Raw genomic sequence first — 25,061 nt, 5'->3', positions numbered from 1 at the left:
AAAAATATTGCTAATAAGCATTTAGGTCACTTCTTTTCCAGGCTTGTTGGTGTCTACTAGGAAATGCTAATAAAGATGATGTTTGGAAAGTTGATTAACATTAATAATGCTTAACTTTCATTTTCACTATCTGGATGGCCACAGGTATTAAGCCACTTAATAGATTTCAGCATCTTTTGATTACCCTAAGCACACTAAATACCAAGTTTCAGTATCTTGGATTTAGGTATTATGTAGTTGTTTGAATATACTCATAAAAGCTTTCAAAATGTTTGGTTTTGAAGACTTCACCTGTTAGGTTACTGAAATAGTTTTTCTTTTTTATAATATGGTCCATTTCCTGCTTTTTGTTAGTGATTTTTAAAAAATCTTTACCAAATGCAGCTTTGGAATGATCACACTTAAATGATCAGTGATCACTCTCATGGTACTATTTCATTTCTGAAGATCTTATATGACATTGGCTTCCCTGGTGGCTCAGATGGTAAAGAATCTGCCTGCAATGCCTGAGACCAGAGTTCAATCCCTGGAGTGGGAGGATTCCCTAGAGAAGGAAATGTCTAACCACTCCAATATTCTTATCTGGAGAATTCCATGGACAGAGAAGCCTGGCAGGCTACAGCGTATGGGATCACAAAGAGTGAACACAACTGAGTGACTAACACTTTATATGACATTAAATATACTGTATTTGATTTTTTGAACTTAGCCAAATTTTTTTTTTTTTTTGATTTTGCTTTTTTAATGGGGCCACGGCACTTAGGATCTTAATTCCTTGGCCAGGAATCAAGCCTGTGCCTCCTACAGTAGAAGTGTGAAGTCTTAACCACTGGACTGCCAAGGAAGTCCCAAAATTTAGTCAATTTTTGGTATTATAACTAATTTCAGCAATTACAGAGGACATTGTGCATGCTATCTACCTTTATTTGACACCTTGGTGTAATGTTTTAGAAGCTAAATTTTTTTTGAAGATTAATGAAATTGTATAGTAGCAAATGAAAATGAATTACTTAAAATATTTCCATGAGTTTATCCTGTGCTTTACTGCCTGTTGTCTAAACACAGCACAAGGGCTATTCCGAGCACAGACTTTATGCCTGTGGTTTCTCCTCAGTAGCCATTGAGCTTTGATGTGAAATGAGAGTGCTTGTCGCCAGTGGTCAGGTGGCCTAGATTCTTAAGATCCTGACTTCTAGGCTGACCTTCATGTTTAGTGGGACACCTGGTACAGAGGTCTGTCTGGACCACTGGTAGAGTGGGCGGGCCCTGCATACCTGCACCTCAGGCCACTCTGTCCTTGGAGCTTTTGATGCTGGGTGTTTGATGGAATCCAACACAGTAGCTTGTGAAAGTCCATAGAGATATTCCTCTCTCAAGGACACACCTATCCTTGAATCCAAGTGAAAGAAACATTGCTAGCCCAAAGGGCTGGTAAGACACAGCTGTGAATTATTCCTCTTTACCAAAGAATTTTTCCTTTCAATTTACACTCTCAGAAATAAGAACACATTTCAATTTTTATTATTAGCGTAAGTGCATGAATTTAGGAACTTGGGAATGCAGAAGCATCAGCAAAATTGGCCCCCTCTTTTTTATACCTCAGGGTCTGATGTGGGGGTTGTAGTTTCAAAAATTTCATTAGAAGTTGGTTCTCCAGAATGATCTTTATAAGTGACTCACAAATACCCATAAATGTTTCAGTTAATTTCAGCAATAGATTTCTCTTTAATAACAAGTATAATTACTATACCTTCTCAGATAAAGCACTTGCTACTTTTCTTAATATTTAACAAGAGCAAGTTTAGTGAAATATTTAACTATAGAAACAAAGTGGCATTTCAGTTAAAAGATTTAGAGAAATTAGATTCATTAATATCCATTTTATTTTTCTGTATATAATTATATGTTGAAAATGAAAAATAGTTCTTTATCTTAACCCCATAAATATCATATGATTGTATTAAGTGGCCATTGCATTGTTTTTATATATAAAATAGCTATAGAACTTATAGAAAATACGATATACTCTTTTAAAAAGATTCACAGAGTCTTAGATTACAGAAATGCTTCTAATCTGTAATTAAAGCTGAGAGAGACACTTCTTATTTTTGGCCTTCTTTCCACACTTCCTTATTCCTTCACCCCTAATGTAGGAAAAGTGCAAGGAATTTCAACTTGCCGATGTGCAAAGCTGCAGAAACCACAGTGGTGGAGGTAAGAGAAGAGGTTATTTCTGATTTCCTAATGTTACTTTTTTAAAGTTGATGTTATGTGTTAGTTTAAGAAAAAGTACTGCAGCTCATTTGTTTTCATGAAGAAGGACAGTGATCATTTTTTTCATTTTAGATGTTGAAGGATTCTATTTAAATATATGATAGTTGAAATTTTACTGGAATTTGAGCTCTCTGGTTAGCTAGGATCTCACCAGAATGCTCATCAAGTTCTTTGGTACTTGAGCAAAGTGGACCTTCTTGGGTAAAATCTCAGGATGAATTTTTCTAAACAGAATCCCAAGGAAAATAATAAGTTGTATCAGTAGAAGTTCTTTCTCTCACTGTGACAGAGAGTGGTGATACTTTAAGGAGGAAGGAGGGTAATACAATTCATTGCTTTGATGTGGTTCTGTTTGGAACAGTTGAATTAATGCACTAACTGGCTCTCCTTTAAACATCTCAGGGTTCGTAGAGGAGACTTGAATAATTATAGAACATGCCTAGGGTTAAAGCTCTGGGATAGAAATAGGTGCTTATACCAAAACCCTGCCATTTTGTGTGTATATATTGGAATGATTCATGTAGACTTTGAGGATCACTTTGGAACCAAATTTTCATGGGATTTGAGATATATTTCCCCACGGGAGGGCTTTATAGGATCCCATCTTGGGATCTGGAAATGAGAATGTATGTTCTTGATTTTTCTTGTTAGGGTACCATTGTACTTGACATCTTTTCATTCCTTCAAGCACTTGGCCAACATGATATTTCATGGAGGCAGTGCTGCTGTATTTTTGAAACAATCAAATGTTAGAATTCTCTTAGAAAGTACAGTGTATTATCATTATTTTACTAGATAGCCATAATTTGGCTTCTTTTTTTCCCCTCTTATGGAAGAATGGTTAGTTGACAGTATTTGAAGTGTACTATTTTTAAAGTGCTGAGAAATGTGGTACTTTCAACATTGGCAGGATGGTTTCTTTTGCAATGGCTTCTGTATATTTTCTGCATTTAGAATGGATAATATGATTTAATCTCTGTGCAGTTTTTTTAATCGAATCATCTTAATAACCTCTCCATTGCACACACCTGTAATAGTACTGAAAAAAGCCTATAACACAGCTTAAACTAATTGGTAGTTTAACTCTGTTGACTGCATGTACCTCTATAAAACTGCCACAAATGAGTATTTTTTCTCTGAGTACTATGGGGGCAATATGCATTGTCCTGGGTGATTTTCTTTCTTTTTTTCCCTTTTATAATCTAGTTCTTTTCAGCCAGTCTCATCTCTTCCGAAAGCAGGAAGTGAACCTCTAGTAGTCTGAGAATTAGTGAAGATATTTGAAAAGACGTTTGCTGTTGGCATAAGGGAAAGGGAGATAAAATCGTTTAATTGAGCCTGCAAATATGATAAAGCCTGCTCTCCCATGTGCAAGAACAATCTCTTATTCACAGCACTCTGTCCTGTTAGACACAGACTCACATTAGGATCCCCTTCAATATAGTGCTGCTGACTGCCACTCCTAATTGATTATACCTGCACTGTCCACTATACCAGCCAGTACCCACGTGCAACTTTTAAAATTTAAACTGTTGTTGTTGTTGTTCAGTGACTAAGTTGTTTCCAACTCTTTGTGACTCTGTGTACTGCAGCATACCAGGCTCCTCTGTCCTTCACTGTCTCCCAGATTTGCTCAAACTCATGTCCATTGAGTTGGTGATGCCATCCAACCATCTCGTCCTCTCTTACCCTCTTCTCTTCCTGCCCTCAGTCTTTCCCAGCATCAGGGTCTTTTCCAGTGAGTCAGCTCTTTGTATCAGGTGGCCAAAGGATTGGATATTCAGCTTTAACATTAGTCCTTTCAAAAAATATTCAGGGTTGATTTCCTTTGGGATTAACTGGTTTGATCTCCTTGCAGTCCAAGGGACTCTCAAGAGTCTTCTCCAGCACCACAGTTCAAAAGCATTAATTCTTCAGCACTCAGCTTTCTTTATGGTCCAGCTCTCACATTCGTACATGACTAATGGAAAAATGATGGTTTTGACTCGATGGACCTTTGTCAGAAAAGTAATGTCTCTGCTTTTGAATATTCTAAGTTTGTCATAGCTTTTCTTCCAAGGAGCAAATGTCTTTTAATTTCATAGCTGCAGTCACTGTCCGCAGTGATTTTTGGAGCCCAAGAAAATGAAACCTGTCACTATTTTCCCCATCTATTTTCCATGAAGTGATGGGACTGGATGCCATGATCTTAGTTTTTTGAATGTTGAGTTTTAAGCCAGCTTTTTCACTCTCCTCTTTCATCCTCATCAAGAGGCTCTTTAGTTCCTTTTCACTTTCTGCCATTAGAGTGGTATTACCTGCATACAAACTGTGGTGTTGAAGACTCTTGAGAGTCCCTTGGACTGCAAGGAGATCCAACCAGTCCATTCTAAAGGAGCTCATTCCTGGGTGTGCATTGGAAGGACTGATGCTAAAGTTGAAACTCCAATACTTAGGCCACCTCATGAGACGAGTTGACTCACTGGAAAAGACTCTGATGCTGGGATAGGTTGGGGGCGGGAGGAGAAGGGGACGACAGAGAATGAAATGGCTGGATGGCATTCACCGACTCGATGGACATGAGTTTGAGTGAACTCCGGGAGTTGGTGATGGACAGGGAGGCCTGGCGTGTTGTGATTCACGGGGTCGCGGAGAGTCGGACACAACTGAGTGACTGAACTGAACTGATCTGCATATCTGAGGTTGTTGATATTTCTCCTGGTAATCTTGATTCCAGCTTGTGCTTCATCCAGTCCAGCATTTTGCATGATGTACTTTGCATACAAGTTAAATAAGCAGGGTGACAATACACAGCCTTGACATACTCCTTTCCCAATTTTGAACCAGTCCATTCATTGTTCTATGTCTGGTCCTGACTGTTGCTTCTTCATCTGCATACAAGTTTCTCAGGAGACAGGTAAAGTGGTCTGGTATTCCCATGTCATGAAGAATTTTCCAGTTTGTTGTGATCCACACAGTCAAAGGTTTTAGCATAGTCAATGAAGCAGAAGTAGATGTTTTTTCTGGAATTCCTTGCTTTCTCTATGATCCAATAGATGTTGGCAATTTGATCTCTGACTCCTCTGCTTTTTCTAAATCCAGCTTATACATCTGGAAACTCTCAGTTCATGTACTGCTAAAGCCTAGCTTGAAGGATTTCGAGCATTACCTTGCTAGCATGAGAAATGAGCAGAATTGAACATTCTTTGACATTGCTGTTCCTTGGGATCCATTACTGGCATATTAAGTGCAGCACTGTCACAGCATCATCTTTTGGGATTTGAAATAGCTCAGCTAGAATTCCGTCACCTCCACTAATTTTGTTCATAGTAATGCTTCCTAAGGCCCTCTTGGGACTTCACACTCCAGGATGTCTGGCTCTAGGTGTGGGACCACACGATCGTGGTTATCTGGGTAATTAAGACTTTTGTGTGTGGTTTTTCTGTGTGTTCTTGCCACCTCTTCTTAATGTCTTCTACTTTTGTTATGTCCTTGCTGTTTCTGTCCTTTATTTAAATTTTAAAATTTAAATTAATCTAAATCTAAACTTTAAGTAAAAGTTCAGTTTCTCTTCATTGGTTCCATATGCTAGTGACTACTGTGTTGATCAACATAGATAAAAAACATGATCATCCCTGGAGAAAGTTTGATTAGACAGAGGCTAATTAGAAGGATCAAGATGAAATCTAATTTGTAATTCTAGTTTAGGAATGTAAGCAAAACAGCAATTTAGACAATGAATTATGGTAAGGTTGCCCCCTCTGCCTGCTCATAATTGAAGAGGTCCACATGGCTTTAGGTTGAATTGGAAGAACTGAGCTCTTGGAAGTGTAAAATATTTGAAATTGGGGTTGATGAGTAGAGTGGGTGTTTTCTGATAATGAAGACTCTATCTGGGGAGTGAGTTTTGTATCATTCTTAGTCCAGTGAGTACCCTGGACCTCCAGCTCTTCTGTGCTGTGTGCTGTGAACTCTGTGACCTGCATTGGCCTTCAGGACTCTATAATTCTTTTCCTCCAGCCCTATCCTGCTTTCTTGTGTAGCGGTCTTGGTAAGATGGGTGATTGTGAGCTGGTTTAACAGGGAGTCCTTAGAGATCATAAATTAGCTGCATATTTTCCTGCCTGTTCAGTATTAACAGTAATAATAACTACTATTAATCAAGTATTTCTCATTCTGTATTTTAATGGATTAAAAAAAATGTTCACAATAGTCTTATGAGATAGGAATCATTATTATCCTTATTTTACAGATGAGGGCTATAAAGCACAGAGAGGTGAGGTTGTGTAACTATGTCACACAGCTAGGTGGAGCTAAGATAGGCCCATATGAAACATGATTCCCAGGTGCCTGCGCTTTTCCACTATTTTATGAAATACTCTCAAATCATCATCAGTGGGTGATATTTCAAAATCTTAAAAGATATTGAATTTCTGAAAGTAGTCCATTTCAATGCTGTTAGAATCAAGCAGATAGGGAGTTGGGGGCCAGTATATTCCTCCGTCTCCAGTCTTCTTTGCCAGCTATTCCAGTGAAGGTCTTTTTGCCTCTTGTACCATCTGCCTCCAAGAGGGCTTTGAGAAAAGCATCATCTTGGGTGGGATCATTAGCCCTGTGAATTGGTTCAGGCCTCCTCTTAGACTCTGTTCTTCTGTTACATAGCCTCTCTGAGCTGTGCAGCTTTTCACAAGCTTCCCTGAATGTGGTGATTGAATGTCTATTCTAGTCCGGCAGGAACTTAAAGCAGTGTGCGCTTTGACAACAACTACACCCTACATTTCAGACAAAGACTTTTTTTTTAGACCTCTTAGCTCATCTCCTTTCTCTTATAGATCAGGCCAGGGGGAACTTTTCAGTAGCAGGATCTGGGGTGGAGCCTGCCTCCTTGCAGCTTCACCCCACTCCTGGGGCTTCATCTTTTCAGCCTTTCTCCCTCTGTACCCAGTATAACTTGAGTTTTAAAGGAGTCAGTGGAGTGGGTGGGGGGCGGTAGTACTATAAATATCTAAAATATTAGTGATGATTCCTTAAGAGTGTAGTTGCTCAGTTGTGTCCAACTCTTTGCAGCCCCATGGACTGTGTAGCCTGCCAGGCTACTTTGTCCATGGGCTTCTCCAGGCAAGAATACTGGAGTGGTTTGCCATTCTCTTCTTCAGGGGATCTTCCGGACCCAGAGATTGAACCCAGGTCTCCTACACTGCATTTGGGATTCTTTACCATACAGGGACGCCCCAATGTTTCCCTCAGGTACCTTAAAATCTTTGGGGACTTTTTAGTTTGCTGTGCTGTGCAGCATGTGGGATCTTGGTTCCCTGACCAGGAATCGAATTCTCTGCCCCCTGCATTGGAAGTTCAGAGTCCTAGCCACTGGGCTACCATGGAAGTCCCTCTTTTGGAATTTAGAAACAGGATGGCAAAAGAACATGCAAGCCATCTCTTTCTTTTTTCGCTTCATAATTTCTCCTCTAATTGACAAGACATAAAACCAGTATATTTATCTTGAAGAGAATATCAAAATGACCTTTGGCATGAATTATTTCTTGTTTCTCTAAGAGTGAGACATTCCTCCTTTTTGGAAATGTTTTACCTCTCAGATGTGTTCTAAACAAACGTGAGTTGTGGAAAACCAAAGAGGCGATCAGTATGTCTTTTTACCTTTAACAAAACTGATAGGAATATTGCATTGCATCTCTTAAAACCTGCAGCCAGTGGTCTGTTTCACCGCAGAGTTGGCTGTCTCTTTCTCCCTCTTAAGGAGCCTGGGGGTGGTTGCTTGGGAAAAATAGTACAAATGGGTGTACATATTGGCATACACGCCACAAACACATTTCTCTTTTTAGGCCAGGCAGTGTTATTTCCGGACCTTCTCTTTGAGTGGGTGAAATCTTCCCTGATAAACTTCACAAGTTTAAGAGCAGAACCAGCCAGGGAACAATTCCTGGTGCTGTGTTCCATGTGTATTAGGAGCAGCAGGACTCGGGAACTCCTCTGGCTTCTTCAGGGACCTGTTACCCCTCGGCTTCCCATGCGCTCCTGTTACCCCTCGGCTTCCCGTGCGCTCCTGTCACCCCTCGGCTTCCCGTGTGCTCCTGTTACCCCTCGGCTTCCCGTGCGCTTCTGTCACCCCTCGGCTTCCCGGGTGCTCCTGTTACCCCTCGGCTTCCCTTGCGCTCCTGTTACCCCTCGGCTTCCCGTGTGCTCCTTGGCCAGTCTCTTGGGTGCATGTGCCATCAGTCTAGGTTTCTCTGGGAATTGTCTCCATATTTTTTAACAAAGCAACTTATAATAGAAAACCCAGGAGGAGGGGCGGGAGCGCTTCACTCAGGAGACTATAGATATTTTGTCTCCTGCAAGCAGCCTGGCATGTCTGTGCTGTCAGGAAAGGTCATCTGACTCAGCCACCGAAGGCTGTTAAGGCTGCCTGTGACCAAAATAACCTGACTGGTTTCGTCAAACATGTGCCCTGGCTGGTGTTAGAAGATGGCAAGGTTTACACAATGCCTCTTCAGCTCTTTTAGCTAATTTCAGTTTTTAGTTAAGACAGATATATTCATTATCATAACTTCAGTAAAGTTATTTTTATTATATTTTGGTATATTTATGTATTTGCTTGTGAAAGAATTATGTCTATTACATGATATTTGATGCATACTGGTATTATATACATGTAGCCTGTACAGGTTAGAAGGCATAAACACCTGCAGACCCACCTATGGTAGGAATTAGAGGATTGCTTCTTCTCATTGTCATCTGTCTGCCTTTCCTGCAGAGAGAGCCACTGTCAGGAATATTGTGATTATTAGTCCCTTTAAAAAATGTCAAAGTCATAAGGTGTGGACATATGGAAAATCATTTTCCAAAGTGATATCATAAGACTTTTTGTTTAGAAGAGCCATGCTCTGGGGACTGTGACTTCTGTGTTCTGTACTAGCGCTTGGCACATACCATGTCTCCTGAGGAGGTTAATTAAAGGAAAATATTAGGGGTTCATCTGCCATCTGGGCATGAAGACATGTTGTTTCTGATTAGTGGATGAGGAAAAGGGCAGGTTGCAATGTAAAGGTATTACAGATTTTTGTTTTTAATGTTTATTATGAAGGATAATGGACATATACAGCAGTAAATGGAAGAGTGTAATGAACCCATCTGAGTTCATCCTGCTGTTCCAATGCCTGCCCATCCTTGATCACTCCCACCCAGTCTATATCCCCATCTCCTTCCTTCTCCTCTTGTAATATTTTTTAAATGGTTTTTATTTATTTGTTTTTTGGCTGCAGTGGGTCTTTGTAGCTGTGCTTGGGCTTTCTCTAGTTGTGACAAGGGGGCTACTCTTCATTGCAGCGTGTCGGCTTCTCACTGCAGCAGCTTCTTTTGTTGCAGAGCACAGGCTCCAGGTGGGTGGGCTTCAGGAATTGTGCATGGGCTCCATAGTGTGGTTCCCTGGGCTCTAGAGCACAGGCTTAGTAGTTGTGGCACACGGGCTTAGTTGCTCCTCTGCTTGTGGGATCTTCCTGGATCAAGGATTGAACCCACATCTCCTGCTTTGGCAGGTGGAGTTTTTACCACTGAGCCACCAGGGAAGCCCCCTCTTGAAGTATTTTGAAATAAGCACCAGATATTATATCCTTCACAAGCTTACATGATGATGTTTAAGATAGACAATAGGTACAATAAATAAATAAAATATATAGTATATTAGATATTGATAAATATTGAAGAGATGGAACAAATCATGAAAAGGGGACATGAGCTGTCAAGAGAAGAAAGTTAAATTTTGTTTTTGTCTGCACTGTGAGACTTTTGGGTTCTTTGTTCCCTGACCAGGGATTGAACCTGGGCCTTCCATCAGTGAGAATTCAGAATCACTGGACCACCAGGAATTCCAAAAGTGAAATCTGGATGGGTTGATCTTTAACAAAAATGAGATATAATGCTACTGAGATGACATTTGAATAGAGACCTCAGGGAAGTAAGCAGGATAACTCTGCAGTATTTGGCGGGGGAGTAAGCTGGGTGGCAGAAGAAGGAGCAGGTGGAATATTCCTGGTGGACTTGAAGAGTAGAATTTCATACTCCCCTTTCTCCAGTGTGAGGTGCTGGGCCAATGAATCTTTATGTGAGGATAGCCATCTTGAGAGTAATGGCAGTATCTTCTTCCTACCTGTATAAAGTATGATTTCTATATTTAGTTCACTTTGTAATCGTTCCTGGGATGATGAGACCTAAATCTGACTTTAAGATGAATGGAGAATGTGATTTTTATATTGGAACCTCCTGGTTTTTGTGATTTTCTGGCCCCCTTTGGAGAACTCTGTGTTGATACCACCTTATGTGTTATCTTCATAGAGGAAATCATACTGGTGGTTAGTTCACTTTATCCTAGAAGGTGGGAACATAGTGGGTTTGTTTTAACTGTTTGACTTAATCACTTCAGTGGATCTTGTGAACATTTAATCTCCACCACGCAGGCTAGTTAGTGTATCAACATTTTAGAGACTGGTCATCTTCCGTCCTGCTTTAGAAAAAATGAAACTGCCCAAGAGATAAACATAATTCCTTTCTTCTTAGATTGCTTTTATTCTTAATCTTTAGATTGCTAATGCTTTTTTATATTACAGAGAAACTCATAATTTTTCCAAGAAACCGTAAAAAGGAAAAAATTTAGGTCCAAACAGGAAAAATTGAAAGGTTCTCTCCACCCAAGAGAAACACATCTAACCAGGTTGAGAAACTTCGTTGGACAGATGCACTGTTAAGGACACACATCCACACGCGGACGACCCCTGCTTATGCCTGTGTGGAATTTATGCCCACACACAAATCTCTGATTGACATGTGGAGATGTGATGTTTATGAAAACTTGGCTGAAATGTCAAATGTGACATTCACTGTGTGAAGCATAATACAGTAAATGCCTTTCACTGCACTTTAGTATTTACCTGGTAATGCTTTCTACTTCTCTTCGTTCAGCAGAAGATGAGGCCAGCAAGGACCTGTTTAATCCTAGTCCTCTCTACTTCATTCACACAGGCCAGTTGAGATGAGCACTCAACACAAGTTCTTTAAAAACACAGGTGGGGTAGGAAACCTATTTGATGCAAAATATGAAGAAGGAACACCCTCTTCCCACCAATCTATCAAGAACCCTTGGATCCCTCAATCCTAAGGCATTAAACAGTCACTTTCTCAAGTGTTAACTTTGGCGATGGGTGTGGTGAGCTATGCATATCATTTAAAATGATTGATTTTTAAGCCTGCCAAATTATCTGATATCCTTAATTTACATGTTTTCTCTTATTACAGTTTTTCACTTGTAAGATTTTATTCATGCTTTTGGATTTCATTTTTTTTGTTTGCTATGCCTCTCTGAAAGAGATAGCTATAAATTCTTCATGCTACAAATTTAGACAGATATACATTGCTTTGACAGATGATAATATCCTTACACAACTAAATGAACTGATTGATTCCACTTATTTTGAAGTATTGAAGTGTTTAGAGACATTTCCTTGACTTTTCATAAAATGCAAAACTAATTTGAAAATATTTGAATACTAATGAAGATGTATTTAGTGAAGACACATTGTAGTTGAATATTTTGACAAAATAACCTTCTAAGTAATAGAATCACTATTATTATTTGTTGTTTCTGCCAAGGAAGCAGTAAATTTAAAAAAAAATGAAGTTGTTGAGTGCCCAAATTAACTTCACTGCAATTTTTTTTTTTTTTTTTGGTGTACTCTTAAAGAGTACTAAATATAATCCTTAACTAGTGACCATTTATATCCAGAAGAATAGCAGAATAGAAGTATGGTTTATTGATGGTAAAAATATATTAAATCAAGTGCTAATCCTGACATTTTATTTCTTGTTGCTTGGTAACAATGCAGCAACTCTGTAAGAGTTCCTTTATCTCAGCTACAATGGACTTCATTGCATTGTGGGGTAGAAATACCAATTACAACAAGTCATTTGTATGCCATTATCCTTACAAAATTTTGGTGCTATTTTTTTTATTGTTAGTGCAGAGATCCCAAAAGAAAGTCATTTTAATAATACATCCCTCCTTTTTTGATGGATTGGTAAATTTTATTCTAGCTATTTTGGGCTTTTTGTCTTTGTATCTATGTATAATTTTTGAGGCTTCACAAATTTGTGTTTTATCCATCTACACTGTATAAACGTAGGATTTGAATTTCATCGTAAATATGTACGTTCTAAGTGATTCTTCATTAGTTCTTAGTGAACATCTTTTATACTTGACCACTTAGGAGAGGAAAGAATACCTGTGTGGAATTTTTTCCTCATAAAAATTGTGAGGACATATACATCATCCTTCTCTAATATAGTGCATTTCTAGTTTTAGAACCTGCTTTAGGAAAAGGGAGCCTGTTGAACAAGTGTGATATAAGTGAAAGGCTAATTTCTGTTGTGTACACTGTACTGGAGGTTCGTGACATTGTACAGGAGACAGGGACCAAGACCATCCCCATGGAAAAGAAATGCAAAAGAGCGAAATGGCTGTCTGAGGAGGCCTTACAAATAGCTGTGAAAAGAAGAGAAGTGAAAAGCAAAGGAGAAAAGGAAAGATAAGCATCTGAATGCAGAGTTCCAAAGAATAGCAAGGAGAGATAAGAAAGACTTCCTCAGTGATCAATGCAAAGAAATAGAGGAAAACAACAGAATAGGAAAAACAAGAGACCTCTTCAAGAAAATTAGAGATTCCAAGGGAACATTTCATGCAAAGATGGGCTCGATAAAGGACAGAAACGGTATGGACCTTACAGAAGCAGAAGATATTAAGAAGAGGTGGCAAGAATACACAGAAGGACTGTACAAAAAAGATCTTCACGACCAAGATAGTCACGATAAAGTGATCACTGACCCAGAGCCAGACATCTTGGAATGTGAAGTCAAGTGGGCCTTAGAAAGCATCACTACGAACAAAGCTAGTGGATGTGATGGAATTCCAGTTAAGCTGTTTCAAGTCTTGAAAGATGATGCTGTGAAAGTGCTGCACTCAATATGCCAGCAGATTTGGAAAACTCAGCAGTGGCCACAGGACTGGAAGAGGTCAGGAATCCCAGACCACCTGACCTGCCTCTTGAGGAACCTGTATGCAAGTCAGGAAGCAACAGTGAGAACTGTACATGGAACAACAGACTGGTTCCAAATAGGAAAAGGTGTACGTCAAGGTTGTATATTGTCACCTTGCTTATTTAACTTATATGCAGAGTACATCATGAGGAACGCTGGGCTGGAAGAAGCACAAGCTGGAATCAAGATTGCCGGGAGAAATATCAATAACCTCAGATATGCAGATGACACTACCCTTATGGCAGAAAGTGAAGAGGAACTCAAAAGCCTCTTGATGAAAGTGAAAGAGGAGAGTGAAAAGGTTGGCTTGAAGCTCAACATTCAGAAAACAAAGATCATGGCATCTGGTCCCATCACTTCATGGGAAATAGATGGAAAAACAGTGGAAACAGTGTCAGACTTTATTTTTCTGGGCTCCAAAATCACTGCAGACGCTGATTGCAGCCATGAAATTAAAAGACGCTTGCTCCTTTTAAGGAAAGTTATGACCAACCTAGATAGTATATTAAAAAGCAGAGACAATACTTTGCCAGCCAAGGTCCGTCTAGTCAAGGCAATGGTTTTTCCCGTGGTCATGTACGGATGTGAGAGTTGGACTGTGAAGAAAGCTGATCGCCGAAGAATCGATGCTTTTGAACTGTGGTGTTGGAGAAGACTCTTGAGAGTCCCTTGTACTGCAAGGAGATCCAGCCAGTCCATTCTAAAGGAGATCAATCCTGGGTGTTCATTGGAAGGACTGATGCTGAAACTGCAATACTTTGGCCACCTCATGCGATGAGTTGACTCACTGGAAAAGACTCTGATGCTGGGAAAGGTTGGGGGCGGGAGGAGAAGGGGACAACAGAGAATGAGATGGCTGGATGGCATCACCGACTCTGTGGACATGAGTTTGAGTGTACTCCGGGAGTTGGTGATGGACAGGGAGGCCTGGCGTGCTGTGATTCATGGGGTCGCGGAGAGTCAGACACGACTGAGCGACTGAACTGAACTGAACTGAACACTGTATATATCCTATATACTGTTAGTTCGTAATTATTATTTACAACAAAGATTGATAAACTGCAACCTGTGACCTGTTCTGTACTGCCTTAAAGGTAAGAAATGTTTATATATGTATATATATTTTAAAGGGTTGTTTGAAAAAAGAAAAGAACAATATGTGACAGAGACAGTATGGAGCCTGCAAAGCCTTAAACATTATCTGGCCCTTTACAGAAAAAAACTTTCAAATCCTTGATTTATGGCATAATTTCCATATGTATACTCTAAATATATTAAATGTCACTAAGTATTATTTTCTAAAGGACCAGTGAACTTAAGTAGAACTGAAATAAAATAGTGATAGCTGGTTTGAAGAGAAGCAATGAAAAAATTAAATTGAATAATATGAATTTGTGTAGAAGTAGTAAAATGATTATGCAATTTAGTAGGCTGGGGACAGCCATGAAGAAACGAAGATTATATATAGCAACTTACTTATCTTGCCATGGTTTTTACAGTTTCTTTACTATCTCAATGCTTTTGTCAAAAATCTGACTTTAATACAGTTTTGTACTGAGAGACTCATTTTATTGGAAGCATCTTGCTTTTTCTTGCCCATTAGATTTTAGCACATACTTGAGGGCCAGTTTCTTACGTGCAGTGTCTGTATCCTGGGGTGATGGGGTGAGGACTTCTCCAACTTAACCTGGGTCCAGCACGCACCTGCAATTCCTGCTGGCTGGCAGAGTGTCCAGGGGCTGCAGAAATGGTCCAGATTTGGAGTTGTCCTGTGTGCCTGGGGTTTGGAAGGGCTCTGCAGCCCTGGGTTTTCATCTCCTCTGGAGCTGTGCCCCCACCTCTCAGAGAGAGCCCAGGAGAAGACTTGTGGATAGACTTTGGGCAAGGTGAGACTGTTGTCTCAGCCTTCCAAACCAGGGATTTTAGCTTCTGATTTTCTTTTTAATCAGGAATATGTTTGTAAGAGTTATCTGATTATGTCTTATTTATTGCTAAGGGAAAATTGAAATCACAAAGTTCACTGGGGCAGTTGTGTGCTTTCTTATCTGGCACTAGTCCTCTTAAGGAAAAGAATTGGCTCCATCCAGCCAAAATATATTCTAATAATGAAAGATAAAGTCAGTTATTTATTTACTAATTTTTGCTTTGCCATTCCACATGTGGGGTTTTAACTCCCTGACTAGGGATTGAACCTGGGAACCTGGCAGTGAGAGTCCTAACCACTGGACCACCAAGGAATTCCTGAAAGTCAATTATTTCAGCTAGATTCGCCTCCTTGTTCTTGTAAGCAAAGGCCCAGAAAACCATATGCTTGAGTACCACTTCTGTATTAGCAGGCATTTTATATTACTTTGTAATGCTTTATGTTTTCAAAGTGATTTTGCATATGTGTATCTCGTTTGATCCTCTTAATCACCAGGTGAGGTAGGAGGAGAAGCAGTTATAATATTATGCATGAGGAAACTGAGACATACATACATTTCTGGAATAGATCAGTAGGAAGTTGAATGGCTTAATGAAAGGGACATTTGAAAGACTTGGAGTCCTGCCTTTCCACATTTCCTCTGCCATCGTCCTGTTATTACAATGCTGAAGCTTTCCTTTTTTTTTAATTTTAATTTTTGTTTTTATTTTAACATCCAAAAGAGTTTTTATTGGGACACAGTTGATTATCCTTCTTTCTTTTTTAAAAAATTAATTTTTTTTGTTATGTTGGCTCTTCATTGCTATGAGTGGGCTTCTCTAGCTGCAGTAAGCAGGGGCTGCTCTTCGTTGCAGTGTATGAGCTTCTCGTTGCATCGGCTTCTCCTGTTGCTGAGCACAGGCTCTAGGCACACGAGCTTCAGTAGTTGTAGCCCGTGGGCTCAGTAGTTGTGGCACACAGGCTTAGTTGCTCCAAGGCATGTGGAATATTCCCATAACAGGGAATGAACCTGTGTCCCCTGCATTGGCAGGCAGATTCTTATCCACTGTTCCACCAGGGAAGTCTTGAGGCTTTATTTCTAAGACACTGAACAACAAGAAGAATCGTGAAACTCTGAAAATGTAGCTAAGTGGGCTTTTATAGAAGCTTATTTTAAATACAGATGAGAGGGTTGTGATTTTAGGTGGTGTGTGTAGAATGGATTTTTATGGAGGCAGGAAAGAAGAGACATGGTAGCCAGTGAGGAGGCTGTTGCTGTGATCCAGGCAAGAGGTGGTTGTGGCTTGGACTTGAGGGGTGGAGTGAAGGTGGGGAGAGGTAGTGGAACTGAGGTATACAATATTTTGGAAGAGGAATATTTTCAGACTTGCTAATGCCTTGGATATGGACTCCAGGGGTAGGGGGATGGCAGAGACTAAAATGATTCCTACCCTACTTAAGCAATGGTGTGTCACCTATAGAGTTGAGAAAACATGGTAACAGCTTTTGGAAGGAGAAGTAACAAGAACCCAGCTAGGATTGATTGCCTTTTTTAGGCATTCAAATGGTGATATAGGTGAAGATGGACATGTATGTGTTGTGCTCAGAGGAGAAGTCTAGAAAGAGTTATACAGTTGGAAATAATCTACATGTATTTGATAAGTAGTCATGGAATGGAAAAGACCACTTAGGGGAAAGGTCCTGGAATCAAGCATTAGGTGTCTCAGTATATTTATTTATTTATTTGCTGAACAGTATCTGAGATTAAGAATCACACCTTTGCCTCTCTCTGACATTGTGACTTTGGAAAAATAAATGTACTTAAGAATCCCAGCTTCTTTATAGCATCTCCTATTTCTGTTTCTCAGGTCTATTTTGAATCTCTGTGGGTTAGGGCATTTGGATGTGTTTTGTAAAGCTCTGAAGTGCTGTGTTCTCACCTTGATCCCGCCTGCTGCTTTGATTAGTGAACCTCAGATGACTGTGGTTTTCACTGGCCCAGTGACAATGACTGTAGAACCACCCTGTGAATAGAACCTGGCAAGGTATACTCGACTTATCCTTTCCCTGTCTTCCACAGTTGTTGAGATTTAAGGAAATAAAATTTTCATAATACCTCCAATTTCTAAAATCTTAGTGCATTATCAAAAACTAATTGTTTTTGATAATAACAAAAAACAAAAATTAATTGTTTTTTAAGTATATTGTTCGCATTGCATGCATGCGTGCTAAGTCACTTCAGTCGTGTCTGACTCTGTGCAACCCTACGCACTGCAGCCCGCCAGGCTCCTCTGTCTGTGAGATTCTCCAGGCAAGAATACTGGAGTGGGTTGCCGTACCCTCCTCAGGGGGATCTTCCCGACTCAGGGATTGAACCTGCGTCTCTTATGTCTACCCTGCATTGGCAGGCGGGTTCTTTATCATTAATGCCACCTGGGAAGCCACTGTTAGCTTTAATCAGCAGTAAACTACCTCATATTTAAAGCTCATCAAAGTCAGCCTAAATATGTTGATAGCTTACATCAAGCAAATGCAGTGATGACTTTTAAGGGGAGCACTACAGACCCCTTATAAAAAGGAATGTTGTTAGAGATCTGTCATTTCATTAGCTCAAGTTGCATACAGTAAAAAAAATGATGACCAGTCTCTGCTGTCATATTTTAAATGGAGGATTAGCCAATGACCTGTTTATCTCTTTTTGTACTTTGGCTCAGAAGGTTCAAATATTCTGGTTTTGGATGGAAACTAATGTTTGTTCTCTGATAAAACATACTTACGCTGAATATCCTCCTTGAATTCTTTCCACTGAAAGTAACATTTATTGTTGTAGGGGGTGTAAGAGAAACAGCATGAATAAAGCGAGCCTTAGATACTCGTTGATGATTTATGTTCAACTCAGTGCGTACCTTCAAACATCAGAGGGACCAAGAGTCCGGAAACAGACCCTTATTTCCTTAGGATGCAGTGCACTGCTGCATGTAAGTAAATTAGTCTGCAGGCGTGTTTTCACTGCCTCCTTATGAAAGCCTTGCGTTACTGAATTTTCAGATTCAGGGAAAAGTATGTTTTATTTAGTTTGTTTTTCGATGAAATGATTTGAAACCATTTATTTGGGAGAAATAACGAATGATTAGAAACCAAGAATGACTTAACTGTTAGAAAGTACAGTAGTTCCTCCTTACCTTTGGTTTTGCTTTTCACATCTTCTGATACCTGTAGTCAGCTGTGGTTCAAAAATATTGAATGGAATATTCCAGAATAAACAATTCATAGGTTTTAAGTAGGCTGATGAAATCTCATCCCCTCCAGCTCTGTCCCATCTGGGATCCCCAGTTGTCAACATTTTCTGCTCCTAACATCCAGCCATCAATATAATGTCTCTGTGATCCAGGATCACCCAGAGCAGATGGTCCTCCTTCTGAGTCAGAAGGTCAGTAGTCAGTACAGTAAGTCCCCTACATGTGTATGAGTTCAGTTCTGAGAGCACCTTCAACAGTCCAGTTTGTTCGTTAAGTCCAACAAAGTTAGCCTAGCTACCCAACTAAATCATTTATATAGTACTGTACTGTAATAGGTTTTAATAATTTTCACACAAATAATGGATAAAAAACACAATAATAAAAGCATTTTTAATCTTACAGTATAGTATCTTGAAAAGTGCAACAGTACAGTATTATTACAGTACAACTTTTCACCTCAGTCCACTCTCCATTATTTTCACTTTTGTTTTCATTGTTAGCATTCAGTGCTTCTTAGCTGTATCAGCTACATCACCTCTGCTTTTATGCTTGCTTCTGGACTTCCTGGGATTGAAATAACAATACTGTACCACTGGATTCTACACGGTACTGTACAGTAAAGTACACAAAGGCACCCCTCGTAGAGGATACATACATGTGACAACGGATGCCAGAAATGTGAACTAACTAACGTGACTGGACGTGAGACCACACGTTTACACCTTTGAAAGTTCGCAACCTGAAGGTTCGTACGTAGTGCACTTAACTGCAGTAGTCTAACATTACGTTACATTGCCTCTGTCATTCACCTCACTTCATCTCGTGGGCATCTCCTCATCTCACATGATCACAGGAAGGGGGAGCACAGAACAGTAAGGTGATTTGAGAGAGCAGGACCACATTCACGTATCTTCTATTATAATCCGTTCCGTTCCGTCGCTCAGTCGTGTCCGACTCTTTGCGACCCCGTGGACTGTAGCCTACCAGGCTTCTCCGTCCATGGGATTCTCCAGGCAAGAATACTGGAGTGGGTTACCATTTCCTTCTTCAGGGGATCTTCCCGACCCAGGGATCGAACCCGAGTCTCCCACATTGGAGGCAGACGCTTTAACCTCTGAGCCACCAGGGAAGCCCAATATACTGTTATAATTGCCCTATTTTATTATTAGTTATTGTTAATCTCTTTTTGTGCCTAATTTATAAGTTAAACTTTATCATAGGTCTGTATGTATAGAATAAAAATGTATATATAGGGGTTCAGTGCTCCTCACAGTTTCAGACATCCACTGAGGTCTTGGAATATATTCCATGTGGACAAGGAAGCACTCTGGTAATAGTTTCTTATTCTGGTTTTCATTCCATGAAGAAGCCCAGACCGCTCATGTCCAGGAATATAGGTCACTTTCTCTCCGACTTGGCTTCTGAAATTTAGTGTTAATTGCTGTCACTGAAAAACTAAGCCTGCCTTATTTCTTTGAAGAGAATTTTAAATCCAAATCCCATGGAGGGATGTTAAACAGGAACCTGAAAAACCTAGTATCTTTTCTGTGCTTGCTGTGAAAAGGAGCTGAGTTATTCATTTAAAGAAGCTATTTTAGTTTCCTTAATAATTACAGGAAAGGATACAAGTTTTGCCTTGTATTCTTGAAAAAATTCTCTTCAGTTTAGAATTTTATTTTATATTTTGGGAAAGGTTTGCTGGCACAGACAAAACTCAGGGAAGAAAAATTCATTATTATCAAATTCAAACAAATACAGGTTGACTATTAAAAGCTACAGGATTGAGACTGTTGAGTTTGAAAGTTTTAGTATAATTTAAATTTCTTCCAGATTGAGAAATTTACAGAGCTCACTAATTTTGAAAACTGACATCTCAGAAATGGAATCAAATCTTTAGGAAGAAAGGAAGTAGTCAGTGGTATTTTAAAGCCAGTTCTATAGATCAATTTCTGCTGTAAAGAGTATTTTAGCTGCGGTTTTATTTATAGATATTTTTTCCCTCCAGTGCTTTTGGCATTATGTTTGCACCCAAAAAGTTTTCGCTTACTTTTCCTTTTTGTTGATTAATATTTTTTAATATATCAATACAGAGTAGCATTTTATATGTGGATTAATGAGGACTAGATTTTATAAGGAGAGAAGAAAATAGAATGGAAAAGTTTTCTTCATAAAATTCATCCCCTGGAAATATAAGGGGCAGTAAAATGGTCCAAGTAGAAAAGATACAGCTAAAGGGTGCCTTGCATAAAGTGGAGTAGATCCATAATTGAAATATTTTCAACTGTGGCGATAACAGATAAAGGAGTTATATAGCCTAATGATAATGAGAACAGCAATAGCAACAAGTACTTTTTATACCATGAACTTATGTATAAAGCACATAAGGTCATGTGTTATAATAGCCCAGTAAGGTAGGTTTCATTATCCTTGTTTTATAGAGGGAGGAAATGAGGATAAGGAGAAACTTTATGTTAAAGCTAATAAAGGAGGGTTAAGATTTAAAGACATTTCTTTCTGCCTCCAAAGCCATGTTCTTAAGGATAAGTGAAGGATAATGGATGTATTTTAAGATACATTTTGTTTTATATTTTGCAGTGTTAATATTTAAAGTATAATTTATTACCTCCTTAAGGGCAGGGTCATAGACCTTTAGCTAATTGAATTTTTCAGTTAACTAAGTATGGCTCCAGGATAATGTTAATACTTCCATAAACATAAAATTAAAAATCATTCAGAAATGTTAACCTCGTAAAACCTATAAAATAAGATAATCTCCTGAAAGCTATAAAATGAGAGTCTTTACACTTGAGAAGCTAGAATGGTTTCTCCCCAATAAAAACGATGTAGATGATATTAATTTCATTTCAGACAATAGTTTGAAAACAAGATAGAAATTTTAGGATTCTGGATAATAAATAGTGGCATGATTATCTACTTAAAAACTAGGAATTTCCATTTTCTTTTCTGACATCTAAGAACCTCAGACGTTACCACTCTTGTCCTCATAATAAAAAAAGTGAACAAACTGAAAATCAGCAGAAACAGTTTGTTCACAAGAATAATAGTAGTGATGTAGTTCATAATTATAACTGATAGATGAATGAAAGCAATGTTTTAAGGGACGGGAGGGAGAGATGAGAATACTCTGTCATAAGGTACTTGTATTTGTCCAAGTAACCAAGAACTCTTGTTAGTCCAGTGTGCTGACTTTCATAAGGAAATAAACATTTCTTTCTTTCAAGAAGTTACTTTATGTGTGACCATGTTTAGATAGAAAACAGTATTTCACTTAAATGTGGGAATTGAACACTAAGCTAGAAAGTCATTCTAACTGCACACTGGACCAAGTTCATATTTTATGAAATCTACAAATGACCATCTTCAGAGTTGTTTGGAAAGACAGTAAAAGAAATGACTGTTGAGTTCACAATGATAAGGATTTGCTGTGTGAGACACAGTGATGATCTTAGATGATATCTTAGTTTAGTTGTGATAGGATAAGCTTGAAATTAGAAGTTGTATATAGAGCAATGGTGCTAAATTTAATGATTAAGATAGTCATTGCTCTGGGATCCTGATGGTTTGTGGCTGTAACCTCAAAAGTGTTCTGTTTTAACCTCAAAAGTGTTAGATACTTTTTTAAAAAATTATTTGTTTATTTTTATTTTGGGCTGTGCTGGATCTTCGTTGCTGCATGTGGACTTTCTCTAGTTGCAGAGGGTGGTGGCTGCTCTCTGGTCGCGGCGTGCAGGCTTCTCACTGCACTGGATTTTCTTGTTGTGGAGCACAAGCTCTACAGTGCACAGGCTTCAGCAGCTGGCGCACAGGCTTAGTTGCTCTTAGGATGTGGGATCTTCCTGGACCAGGGATCAAAGCCATGTCCTCTGCATTGCAATCAGTTCAGTCGCTCAGTAATGTCCGACTCTGCAACTCCGTGGACTGCAGCATGCCAGGCTTCCCTGTCCATTACCAACTCCCAGGGCTTGCTCAAACTCACTGGGCCACCAGGGAAACCCTCTTTAGATACATGTGTATGATGGCTTTTAAAGGAAGGATGAGCTTTCTCCGTGGATCAGCAGTAGAATCCACTTGTAGTGCAGGAGACGTAAGATACACTGGCTTGATCCCTGGGTCTGGAAGATCCCCTGGAGGAGGGCATGGCAACCCACTCCAGTATTCTTGCCTGGAGAATCCCATGGACAGAGGAGCCTGGCAGGCTACAATCCATGGGGTTGCAAAGAGTCAGATACGGCTGAAGCGACTTAGCATGCGGGCAAGCAAAGGAAAGATAGGACTTAAGGTATTTTACAGTCTCTTTCTTGGCTCACAGGTCTAAGGACATTTGGGTGGGGATGGGCCAGAGTGGAGTGTGGAGACACATCTTCCACAGAATCAAGGGCCTTGAGGGAAAAAAATGGAATGGAAGTCTCTTGGTTTGATTTTCTTTTTTTTTTTTTTGGTAATTAATTTATTTTTTATTGGAGGCAAATTATTTTATAATATTATATTGGTTGGTTTTGCCATACATTGACATGAATTCGCCCCGGGTTTATATAAGTTCCCCCTCCTGAACCCCCCTCCCACCTCCCTCCTCCCTTTATCCTCCCTCTGGGTCATCCCCGCATGCCAGCCCCGAGCATCCTATAACATGCATCGACCCTGAACTAGTGATTCGTTTCACATGTGACAACATACGTGTTTCAATGCCATTCTCCCAAATCATCCCACCTTCACCCTCTCCCACAGAGTCCCAAAGTCTGTTCTATACATCTGTGTCTCTTTTGCTGTCTCATATACAGGGTTATCATTTGCATCTTTCTAAATTCCATATATATGCGTTAGTATACTGTATTGGTGTTTTCCTTTCTGGCTTACTTCACTCTGTATAATAGGCTCCAGTTTCATCCACCTCATTAGAACTGATTCAAATGTATTCTTTTTAATTGCTGAATAATACTCCATTGTGTATATGTACCAAAGCTTTCTTATCCATTCATCTGCAGATGGACATCTAGGTTGCTTCCATGTCCTGGCTATTATAAACAGTGCTGCAATGAACATTGGAGTACATGTGTCTCTTTCAATTCTGGTTTCCTCGGTGTATATGCCCAGGAGTGCGATTGCTGGATCATATGGCAGTTCTATTTCCAGTTTTTTGAGGAATCTCCACACTGTTCTCCATAGTGGCTGTACTAGTTTGCATTCCCACCAACAGTGTAAGAGGGTTCCCTTCTCTCCCCACCCTCTCCAGCATTTATTGCATGTAGACTTTTGGATAGCAGCCATTCTGACTGGTGTGAAATGGTATATATCTACCTAAGGAAACAAAAGACTTGTACATAGAAAACTATAAAACACTACTGAAAGCAATCAGAGAGGTTTGATTTTCTTAATTCCTGTTTGTTACCTATATGTTTGCTTTTATAAAATTAGGATCATATTTTTATTTTTTTTCATACTGTAGAGCGTTAAGCATTTTAAATAAAAGTATTTCTTTGGCTCTGCCCCGTCTTAGTTTCAGCAGGTGGCGTCTTCGATCTTCATTGGAACATTCAGGATCTTTAGTTGCGGTGTGTGAACTCTTAGTTGCAGCGTGTGTGATCTAGTTCCCTGACCAGGGATGGAGCCTGGACTCCCTGCACTGGGAGCATGAAATCTTAGCCACTGGACCACCAGGGAAGTTCCAAGAAAGTTTTTGGAGATCATTAAATATTCTCCAAAAGAGGAGTGTTTAGTAAATATACTCAAATTTATATCAACAGTTCTGTTGTACTTTCATGTTGTTTTTCCTTGCTCACTATTACTGGTAATGCTGTGATGAACATCTGTATCTTGTATCTGTGAGTGTCTGATGATTTGATGAAATTCCTAGAAGTGAATTTGTTGGATGTGTACCTCAACATTTTACAAACTTTTGATAAATATTGCTGCATTGTTCTATAGGCAGGTAGTTTCAATTATAACCCCGTAATGATATATAACAGTATCATTTTGAACCATTCTCAACATGAATATTATACTTAGTTTTTTTAAGATAATCTGCTAAGTGAAGAAAACTGTCTTGTGGTTTTAATTTTGCATATCTTTGATGACCAGGGAAGTTGAATATTTATTGTTTTTCTGTATTTTGGTGTGTGTGTGGTTTTATGTGTTGCTGTAAGTATGATAATTATTTGAATGGGCATATCTAGTATTTCATTCCCAGGAGTTCTTAGGTAATGTGTTGTATAAGAGGGAGTTATATAAGGGATATCAAATGACATTCCTTGTATGTGGAATCTAAAATGAAATGATACAAATAAACTTATTTACAAAACAGAAACAGACTTGCAGATGTAGAGAAAAAATTTATGTTGACTTGAGGGGAAGAATGTGGAGGAGGGGATAGTTAGGGACTTTGGGATCAACATGTACACACTGCTATATTTAAAATGAATAACCAACAAGGACCTACTATATAGCACATGGAACTCTGCTCCATGTTGTGTGCCAGCTTGGATGGGAGGTGGGTTTGGGTGAGAATGGATACATGCCATCGCTTCATGGCAAATAGATGGGGAAACAATGAA

General features: G+C 39.3%; 1 protein-coding gene across 2 annotated transcripts in view; it reads left to right on the top strand.

The window, feature by feature from the left end:
* The window catches only part of OXCT1 (3-oxoacid CoA-transferase 1), a 181,982-nt gene that overhangs the window by 37,864 nt on the left and 119,057 nt on the right, over positions 1-25,061 (top strand). For both annotated transcript variants that reach the window (XM_055422121.2, XM_088827668.1), the window contains exon 7: positions 2,154-2,214. In XM_055422121.2, the coding sequence (XP_055278096.2) occupies positions 2,154-2,214 (61 nt within the window). The remainder of the gene's footprint in view (positions 1-2,153; positions 2,215-25,061) is intronic.

Source organism: Moschus berezovskii, chromosome 18, assembly GCF_049115385.1.
Source record: "Moschus berezovskii isolate FMDL1 chromosome 18, NW_MosBer_1.0, whole genome shotgun sequence".
Lineage (NCBI taxonomy): Eukaryota > Metazoa > Chordata > Mammalia > Artiodactyla > Moschidae > Moschus > Moschus berezovskii.
This window is presented reverse-complemented; position numbering and strand designations above follow the sequence as displayed.